The sequence below is a fragment of the Ochotona curzoniae genome, unplaced genomic scaffold (genome assembly GCF_017591425.1).
Source record: "Ochotona curzoniae isolate NIBS_2020 unplaced genomic scaffold, NIBS_Ocur_1.0 scaffold_4701, whole genome shotgun sequence".
Taxonomy (NCBI): domain Eukaryota; kingdom Metazoa; phylum Chordata; class Mammalia; order Lagomorpha; family Ochotonidae; genus Ochotona; species Ochotona curzoniae.
In genome coordinates this window covers 149,275-159,206 of record NW_024467122.1, presented here as the reverse complement: position 1 = coordinate 159,206, position 9,932 = coordinate 149,275, and the positions used below count along the sequence as shown (strand labels likewise).

At 60.8% G+C, this 9,932-nt stretch overlaps 2 protein-coding genes across 3 annotated transcripts; both read left to right on the top strand.

Annotated features, from left to right (window-relative positions):
* The first annotated feature begins 1,044 nt into the window (after nt 1-1,044).
* On the top strand, nt 1,045-4,197 carry AEN (apoptosis enhancing nuclease). The gene is made up of 4 exons (XM_040968755.1): nt 1,045-1,123; nt 2,224-2,760; nt 3,051-3,251; nt 3,553-4,197. The coding sequence occupies exons 1-4, from the start codon at nt 1,103-1,105 to the stop codon at nt 3,787-3,789; spliced, it is 996 nt and encodes a 331-aa protein (XP_040824689.1). The 5' UTR covers nt 1,045-1,102; the 3' UTR covers nt 3,790-4,197.
* A 1,151-nt stretch (nt 4,198-5,348) lies between these two features.
* ISG20 (interferon stimulated exonuclease gene 20) lies at nt 5,349-9,045 on the top strand. Of its 2 annotated transcripts, none has more exons than XM_040969085.1 (3): nt 5,349-6,346; nt 7,921-8,073; nt 8,901-9,045. In XM_040969085.1, the coding sequence occupies exons 1-3, from the start codon at nt 6,119-6,121 to the stop codon at nt 9,015-9,017; spliced, it is 498 nt and encodes a 165-aa protein (XP_040825019.1). In that variant the 5' UTR covers nt 5,349-6,118; the 3' UTR covers nt 9,018-9,045. The 2 variants fall into 2 exon arrangements, with proteins under 2 accessions (XP_040825019.1, XP_040825018.1); XM_040969084.1 differs by having other exon boundaries at nt 7,873-8,073.
* Nucleotides 9,046-9,932: the final 887 nt, after the last annotated feature.

Sequence of the window (9,932 nt, the reverse complement as noted above, 5' to 3'; positions counted from 1 at the left end):
CGTGAACCAGATGAGAGATCTGGTCACTGTGTTTTTCAAGTAAATAAAAATAAAAATAAAAATAAAAAATGAAAAAGCTATACTCCTGCCCCTGTGTTCTGGAAACAGCCAGCCACCTCGTGTCTCCACAAGCCAGTTTCCCTTTGCCTCAGAACCAGTCGGGACAAGACGCTGGGTGCCCAGGCTCGGCTGTGGCTTTGTCCTCCGGTAAGGTTGCAGACTGGTGGCCCTCAGCCATACTATCCTTCCTGGGGACAGACGGGTGACCACAGGGCGGGATATTCACGCAGCCCCCATGCTCACCCCATCTGCACCCCCTGTTCACTGTTCCCCAAAAGAAAATCATTTTTAGGGCTGGAGTCTTACGTTCTCTCTCCACTCCTCAAACTCAGTCTCCCTCAGGACGTTGTTTTTCTTCCTCGACCCCGTTTCGGTGGTCCCCTTTGACCCCACTTGCCCCCTGTGCGCCTCCTCATTCCGCCCCCAAGCTCGCTGTCCCCTCCAGACCCCCAAGGCTGCAGCCAGCGGGCATCCCATGAGGCAACTCCGCCCCTTCTCTCTCTGCAGGGTCCTCACGCAGGTGCAGCCTCCACGCAGCAGGTGCTGGGGTCAGGCCGGGGACCCAAGCGGCCCCTTCCCTTTTTCCAATGTCCACGTTCCCACCTGGCGCCCCACGCGGCTTCCAAGCTTGGCATGCCTGGATTCAGCGGCTCGCTCGTGTGCAGACCCGGGAAAGCGCCGGCCTCTCGCCCCGAAAGATGCCCAGACGGCCAGCTGGCACGCGCCGCGGAGCGCCTTGGACTCGCACCGCCGCGCCCGCGAGGAGCGCCGGAAGGTGCCGAGAGGCGGGGAGGGACGCCCGGAAACGCCCGAAGGCGAGGTCGCCGGGCAACGCCCCCTCCTGTGACGCATGACAGAGGGCGTGGCTTCCGGCACACAGGCCGCACCCCTAGTCCGGCCTTTCTCCCGCAGCAGCAAGAAGGATTTGGCCAATCAAAAGAGGGAGGGGGCGGGCGCTTGTCGCCCAGTCGGCCAATAGGCGAGCGGCCGGCCGGGCTTGCCCGGGCAAGTGGGAGCTGCGGCGGCCGGGACTCCACGTGCTATGGATGACCCCGAGTCCCGGGTAGGCCGTGGAAGCGAGCGGGGTGCCTGCGAGAGCGGCCGGGGTCCCTGCGGGAGCGAGCGGGGTCCCTGCTGAAGCGGCTGGGATCCCTGCGGGGCGGCCAGATCCCTTCAGGAACTGCTGGTCAGTGGGCTCGGGCAGGGGGCGCGGCGGTCGAGGGTGGCGGTGCCGGGAAGTGGACGGGCCGGCCTCTGGGTCTTGCGCGCCCCTTGCTGGATCAGACACGGAGGGTGCGGGTCGGTCCCACCTTGGGTGCGGCCGCTGCTCCCCAGCGCCGCCAGCCGCCCCAGTCCCCCCCGTCGCTGCCAGCCAGAGGCCATGGTGAGCCGAGGGCCCCTGTCACTCGAGCCGTTTGCTGGTGGAAGCCCTGCCCCGCAGAGGCCGCTGGACACGCTGGCCCTTACACAGCTGCCCGCTCTCCAGGAGCCCAGGTGCCTTCCAGGCAGTCAGTCACTCTTCCTCCTTCGGGTAGCCCGCTGGGGTGGCCTGCTCCCTCTTGCCAGCACAGCCCTCCTGTGGGGCTTTGCTTGCGACTTCTGGTGTCTGTGGCAGAATGGGACTTAAGTGCGGAACCTAGCTGGTGGGGAATCTGGAATGAAGGGCCGGTCCAGTAACCTTGGGTTGGGGAGAGCACTGAGCCCTAAGGCCCCTCCCCTCGGACCACCCACCAGAGAGAGAGAGAGAGCCCCTGCTCCTGCTGGCTCACTCCCCAAGGCTGGGACTCTCTGGGTCTCTGTGTGGGTGTCTGGGGCCCAGTGCTGTGGCTGTCACCTACTGAGGTCCCAGGGCTAGCAGCAGGCTGCCCCACAGAGCCTGGTCCTATGGGCAGCCTGGCCTTCTGTGCCAGTGCCACCCACCTCACCTTGTATTTGTGCAAGCAATGCTGGGCTGATCTGGGCCTTTGGGTTGGGGGTTCTGGACTCTCGACCTTTGTCTCCCAGGGATGGGGCAGGTACCCAATCTGTCCCCGTCTGTCCCGTGTACTGGGCATCCTCAGTGTCTGTGGGTGGGGATGGCGGTCCCAGTGGTGACACTGACCTGGAGCAGCATTTACCAGGGGCTGCCTTACACACATCCATCCCCCTGGCTATCCTCTGCAGGGCGCTGATCCCAGGATCGGGCACCCAGAGCCTGGAGCTGAGGGGATGGAGCCCCAAGGAACACCTGACGGTGCCCCTGGCCCGAGTGCCCAGCATAAGAGGAGGAGTCGGCAACACCAGCGGTTCATGGCACGCAAGACCCTGCTGCAGGAGCAGGGGCTGTTAAGCCTGCCCATCAAGCTGAAACCTGCCCCTCCAACCTCCAAACTGCCGGACGCCAAGGCTGCAGAGAGCCAGAGACCAAGGCAGGAGGCCCGGACCAACTGTGCCCAGAGCAGCAGGAGCCCCACCCCCAGGACAACCCCTGGACCCCTTCCCAACAAGTGCGTGGCGATCGACTGTGAGATGGTGGGCACAGGACCCCAGGGGCGGGTGAGCGAGCTGGCTCGCTGCTCTGTGGTGAGTTACCACGGTGACGTCCTCTATGACAAGTACGTGCGGCCCGAGAGACCCATTGTGGACTACCGCACGCGTTGGAGCGGCATCACCCAGCAGCACATGCGCAAAGCCATCCCCTTCCAGGTGGCTCAGAAGGAGGTGAGGGCCAGGGGCTTGAGGTTGGCAGGAGGAGGGGGGATCCCAGTGCAGACAGAGGAGTAGCACCCAGTGCGGGACTGAGTGTGGACAGGGGAGTAGGACCCCGAGTAGGGGCCAGAGTAGGATGCAGTGTAGATGGAGGAGGGACTGAGGGGAGGGATGGTGAGCTCTCCTGCAAAGAAGGCTCAAGGCCCTGGAGTGCCTTTGTCCTGGAGGAGAGCTCTTTCTGGGACCTCTGGACCCCCTCACCCCAGCACTCAGAGCTGCCCCTTCCCTCGACTCCACCCTAGATCGTGAAGCTGCTCAAGGGGAAGGTGGTGGTGGGTCACGCGCTGCACAACGACTTCCAGGCCCTCAAGTATGTGCATCCTCGGAGCCAGACCCGGGACACCACCTGTGTCCCCAGCCTCCTCCAGGAGCCCAGCCTGCATGCTCGGGCCCGCGTCTCCCTCAAGGACTTAGCCCTTCAGCTGCTGCACAGGAGAATCCAGGTATGGGGGCCTGAGAGCCCCACCTAAGCTAACTCTTCCCCCACCCGGGCCTGAAACCTTTACCCAGCACAGCCTTGTATAGAGAGGCCCTTGTATCTGCCCAACTGTGACCGCCACACGTTCTTACTGACTGGTCTCCCGGATGTCCCCAGCTGCTTACCAGAGCCTGTGTCACTTCTTGAGAGCAGGCTTAGCTGAGTTCTGCTCCGTGCCCCACCCCAGCCAGGAATGTTACTGGGCCTGCACAGGAGCTCAGAGGAGCCTCCGACCCAGGGTAAGGTAACCATCACTCTACTTGCAGGTTGGCCGGCACGGGCACTCGTCGGTGGAGGACGCCATAGCAGCCATGGAGTTGTACCGCCTGGTGGAGTCACAGTGGGAGCAGCAGTTGGCCACGGGCCTCCAGGCCCACCATGAGGACGTGGAGCCTGATAGTAGCACGGACATGGAGCAGTACATGGAGGACCAATACTGGCCTGCGGACTTGGCCCCAGGCCCCAGAGGACAAGCTGCGGAAGCTCAGGGTCAGGGGCAGTGAGAGTGGAGGAGCCAGGGGCACAGGCTGTCTCCTGGCTGTGCTCTCATTGTGTCTCCAAGGGCTCGCTCACTCAATGCACTTTACAGACTAGACAGTAGGGCAGTCCTGGTTCTCCCTGCCTCCATGCCAAGGTCACCACCATCTGCACCCAGCCCTGAGCCAGCACCTACCCTCTAGAGATCAGAACCTCAAGTGGAAAGTCAAGGATCCTCCTGTGAGGCTCGTGGGGCAGCTCTGGGTCCTGGATGCCGACCTTGGGCCAGGCTGAGGTTCCCTGACTGCTGGGTCCCAAGGGGGAGGGGTGGGTCCAGGTTCTCAAGCTCAGCTTGCAGAGAATGTGGAGTTGAGTTAGGTGGGAGTACGATGTATTTATTTGCCCTGCTAGAGAACACATCGATTGATCTTGAAGTTGTATGCTTTACTGTTTGTCACCCGCCAGTGTTCCCCCAGGGCTGTGAGTGTTGACACATGTCTGCGAATTTCAGCATGTTGTGGTTGAGGATCCTGGAGCCCCTGTCGCCATGCTCCCCTCGCCCCCTGTGGCAGGTCCTCAGGCTCATCTGATGTGTGCTGTGGCCTGCTGGTCAGGTGGCTCTGTGAGCAGCTGCATGTGTGCCCCCTGCAGCCTGCTGCCTGGCTGTGCACAGGGTGTCTTTCTCTGACCTTCCCTGGGTTGCTATTTCTGCCATGCTGGTGTGTTTTGCATTCCTGTAGTCTGTGGTTTTGAGATCTGTTTGAAAGGCAGAGCTTCAGAGAGGAGACACAGCAAGGCCTTCTGGCACTTCATTCACACCCCAGCATGTGGCCCATCACCTGCTTCTTTTTCTCAGGTGTGTTAGCTGGGGTGGGGCTCAGAAGTGAGAGCCCCTAGGATACTGACGTCTCTGCTAAGGTACAGTGCCGGCACCTGCTTGAGCTCGTTAGTCTTCTGCTCAGTTGACGGCTGTGTGCTCTAGTGCAAGTCACGGGAGATGGCAAGCTTAGTTGGCTGGAGAAGCTCAGTTGACTGGTGCTTCCGGCCAAGGGTGGTGGCTTTGTGGAGAGGGTCTCTCCAGTGGGCCATCAGCTGTCCCACGGGCCCAGAAACTACACGGCTCCCCTACATAGGTCTAGCAGACCTAACTCCTGCTAGAGCTATGTGAAGCAGCAGGAGTGTGCAGCCCCAGGGTGTCCTGGGCACTTTCCAGGGGGTGGCCAGGAGGCTCTGTCAAGGTTGACAGTGCCCTGTGAGGCTTGCGGGTCTGGTATAGTGTCGTCCGTGGTTTGGGGCTTTGCCCTTTGAGCTGAGAGGAAGTAACCGTGCCCAGGGCCAGTCTGGGCACATGAGCAGGCAGTGGCCCACCCAAATGCAGGTGGAGCTGGAAGTGAGTAAATGACAGGCAGCACGTGAAATGGTGCTCGGGGGAGAAGGCAGGAAAGTGATGGCAGGTGTTAGGGGTGGGAGGCGAGGGCAGCTGTGGGGGTGGGCCATGAGCATGCACAGAAAAGGCGCCTTGGCTGGACGGACAAGAGACTCCGTCGTTGAGTAAGAAGGTTGGGGCAGGCGTGGTGCCCCAGGATATGAAACTGAGTCACCACAAGGACCACAGAAGCCCATCGGTGAAGCTTTAGGAAGTGATTTGGAAGCTGCTGTGATGGGTCAGTCCCTGAATGTCCACCAGAGTTATGTGAGCCCAGACCACTGCCCACCCCAGGGGTGATGGGACCACAAGTTCCATGCTGAACCCAAGCTGCATCCCTCGAAGTGGAGCCACCTGAGTGGGCAGGTGACTGAGACGGCAGTATAGTATAGTATGGTATAGATGTGGGTGTCCTTGTGGCCAGGAGGTGCCACTCCCCTCCACAAAGGCCACACTTGTCCTGTTGTCCATCGTGTATCTGTCCCCTCCTTCCTGTAGGCAGAGCTTCCCAAGCTCCTGGAACTCCACTGCCTCTGGGCCACCAACGGGGCTGGGGGACTGGGCAGCCCTCACCCCGTTTGCCCCTGCTCTTCTGGCTAAGGGTGCTGGTGGCCCAAGAGCCCCTCTGCCCAGTACCCAGAGGGTGGCACATCATCAGATGTGTCTGATGAGGCAGGCTGAGGGATCCTGCCCCCTACATATCAGCCCATGTGCTTGATGACCAGAAACAAGCTAGGTGGGGGTGCCTGGTTTGAAGTGATATGAGTCCCTGACAGGCAGCTCACTGGCAAGGAGGCCTCAGGGCCAATAGTTGTGGAAGGGGGGCAACTTCCCTCTTGCTCCAGGATGTTGGGGGCGGGCAGGGCAGAAGGCCTGTGTGGCTGACCCTGCCTCTGGTGCCCCCTGCAGGATGTGCGAGGGTCTCGAGCATGGCATGCAGCCCTGAGGTGGTGGCCATGGATTGTGAGATGGTGGGGCTGGAACCCCTGGGGGAGAGCGGCCTGGCCCGCTGCAGCCTAGTGAACGTGCAGGGCACTGTGCTGTATGACAAGTTCATCCGGCCTGAGGGGGCGATCACCGACTACAGGACCCAATTCAGTGGGATCACACCTCAGCACATGGCCACGGCCACCCCATTTGCCCAGGCCAAGCAGGAGGTGAGTGCAGAGATCCCCCCTACCCTGTTCTCCCTGGTGCCTGACTGGGACAGGTGCTGCAGGGCAAACCCCTGGCATCTGCCTGTCTGCCCTGGTCCAAGATTCTGGAAGCTGCTGTCCATCTAGGTAACGAGTCTTACCTCATCCCCAACCTCTGCACTCACCTGAGACTGCCAGGCCAAGCCTCTATGGAGGAGAGGCTGGGTTGTGTGCGCCAGACTGGCCCATGGCTGTGCAGCTGCCTGTCTCAGGTCGGCCTGTCTGGGCCTCATCGTGAATCAACAAAGGGAAGCAAAACCTGGAATTGCTTCTGGCTGAGTCACCAGCAGCTCTGAGGCTCCTCCCCACTCCAGCTGGGGTGCAGGGAACAGCCCCTGTTAGCCCTGCTTGAGTTAACTCTAACCCCACTCCTAACCGTGACTCTGACCCTCACCCCACTACTAAACCTCACTGCACTGCTGACCCTGACCCACTCCTAAGCCTAACTCAGACCCTCACCCCACTCCAGACCCAACTCTTTTTATTATTTTTTTATTGGAAAGGCAGATATACTGAGAGGTGAGACAGAGAGGAAGATCTTCCATCCGATGATTCACTCCCCAAGTGAGCGCAACGGCCGGTACTGTGCTGATCTGAAGCCAGGAGCCTCTTCCGGGTCTCCCACGTGGGTGCAGGGTCCCAAAGCTTTGGGCTGTCCTCCACTGCTTTCCCGGGCCACAGGCAGGGAGCTGGATGGGAAGCGGGGCTGCCGGGATAGAACCGGCGCCCATATGGGATCCCGGGTGTGCAAGGCGAGGACCTTAACCACTGCGCCACTGCGCCGGGCCAGACCCAACTCTTAACCCTGACCCTCACCCCACTCCTAATCCTGCATGGGCTGGCCGGGTGCTGCCTGCGAGGCTACTGAAGCTCATCCTCACCTGTGCACCCCACTGCAGCCCAGCCGGCTAGCCCCATGCTGCCCTCAGGTCCTCACCAAGCGGACCATAACTATGGGGGTTGCCACTGCTGAACACCCAGATGTCCCTGTTCCATCCCTGGACGGTGGGGGGTGTCGGGGTGGGGAGGGGCCAAGGCACAGCTTTGCTGTGGGAATAAGCTCAGCAGCAATGGTTTCACAGGTTTTTCTTTGTGTTTTGAGTGTGAATCCCACCTGATCCTTGTTTTATGCTGTTGCTTGGCAGTGCTGGTCCTCCGTGCTACCCCAGCTGCCTTGGGCCTGAGGCATCCCCCGAGATACTCACTGTGCAGGGACACAGGACTGAGCTGTCTAAGCCTGCCCCTCCCCTGTGTGACCTGGACCCTTTGCAGCTGCTGGGGTTGGCCAGTGCTGGGAGGGGACATGTTTAGGGGGCTCTACCACAGAAGGGCTGTGGGGAGGATAAGGATGTGCTGCCTGCAACACATGGAGCCCCTACAGCTGGTGCGGGGGTTGGAGACCTGGTCCTGTCTCCCCTGGATGCTTGGTTAAAGCCAGAGGGAGGGGGCCCTGCTCATGGTCCTACTGACCTGTGTCTGCCGAGCAGATCCTGCAGATCCTCAGAGGAAAGCTGGTGGTCGGCCATGACCTGAAGAACGACTTCCAAGCTCTGCAGGAAGACATGAACAGCTATGCCATCTACGACACAGCCATTGACTGGCTGCTGTGGCACGAGGCTAGGCTGGGCGCCTGCAGACGTGTGTCACTGCGAGTGCTGAGTGAGCGGCTGCTACACAGGCGCATCCAGGTGAGGCCCTAAGGGGACGTGGATGCAGGGGGACATGGAGGTCAGCTGTGGTACCAGCCTTGGGCTGCCTGGACCTTATTCTGGGAGCCTTGGGCTCCTGGTCATCTCAGGGGCCACTCTTGCCCTGCTCCCAGCTACTTCTCGTTCTGTAGAAATTGCCCACACCTACAGGATGAGAGCCCTGGGCGGTGCTTCCTGGGAGCATCCCCGGGCTACTCAACCTGTTTCACAGAGGAGGATGCAGAGGTCCAGACACATAAGTTCCCAAGTAACGGCTGAAAATGGGTCTCTGCCCTCTGTATGGCTGCCCTTGGCCAGCTGAGGGTTGATAGGCAGTTAAGGCATCTGGGCACCGCACAACTGCTCTTTGTCCTAAGTGACAGCCTGACTGGGCTGGGCTCCACCTAGGGATCCCAGTGCCCAGCCCTGAGGGTCTGCAGAAGGAGCCTGGTGAGACCAAGGAGGCATCTCCCAAGGGAGGAGCCCCGAGGACATGGACCCTCATGCTGGCTCCCAGACAGGACCATGGGATACAGGTCCTTGGCTCAGGCCTTGGCCTCCCTCAGAAGTTGGGAGTGTCACGAGGTTATGTGAGCCTGGACTCAGCACCTGACAAAACAGCTGGTAGGGGGCTGCCCCCCTGGGTGGACTGGACATTCTATCAGAGCCTCAGTGTAGTGTGTGCAGCCTCCCTCTAGCCCACTGTGGGGCTGACCACATGCAGGGTGCACTCATGCACCTTGTCCACCTTGCTGCCCCCTCAGCACCCTGGCTTTTGTGCCTGGGCAGTGAGGGTCCATTCTAGGTTGCTCTCTGCCTGCCTACAGGACAGCAGCCTGGGCCACAACTCCGTGGAGGATGCCAGGGCCACCATGGAGCTCTACCTCGTGGCCCAGCGGATCCGGGCCAGCCAGGGGCTGCCGTGCCTGCCCATGTCTAACTAAGGCTGCTTTCAGCTGCTGCCCCAGCTGTGGTGCCCTGTGAGCCACCACAGGCCTGCCCTGAAATTCATCTTTAGCAGTAAAATGACCTTCCCACCCTCTGCCTGTTCTCATCCCTTTCATCTGGGGAACACATGTGCTGGGATGTGGGCTGTTGCAATCGTGTGTGCTAGGACACGTATCAGATATGGGGTTTGCTGAACTTGTATGCTGGGGCGTGGGGTGTTAGCACATGTCTGAGCATGTTGGGTGTTGGGGAGCATGCATGCTGGGGATGTGGGGTGTCCAGGAGCACACATGCCAGGACATGTGCCGATGCCAGTCTGTTCACCTCTGGGAAGCAGAACTTAGTGGTAGCCCTTCCCCATTACACTGTTTCTGTGCCCAGAGGGGCCTGACCTAGGCGCTGCTGTCCAGTCCATCCATCTGTGGCTGGCATTGTGGCCTGTGTTGCCTGGGGCCCTGGGAAGGGAAGAGGCAAGGGTGGTGGGGGTTGGGCTTTGCCATATGTAAGCAGTCCTGGCCTGTCTGTCTCAGCCTGTAACCCAGGGACTCGGGACAACCCTAGCTCTGGGTCCTGGCAGAGTGACCTTGAGAGTCAGAGCAGGCGCAGGGCAGTGCTGCCTGGGGAATAGGCAGAGGCTGCTCTGGCTTGTGCCCTGGTCCGCCACATCTGTTCCACTAGGGCTGCCTCCAAGGCCAAGGTGGTTTAAGGGGGTGAGACATCTGCAGGCTCAGGGCTTGCTCACTCCTGGGAGAGGCCTCACCCAGCAGGGGCCCCATCCAGGGTGGCAGGGTGCTCATGGCAAAGCTGAGAACCCCAGGGTTCAGCTGCAGACCTGCCCTGCCCACTCCCCGCCACCAACTCCAGTTCCTTTCCTTAGATCCACAAGGAGTGAATCCCCTCTATGTCCAGCT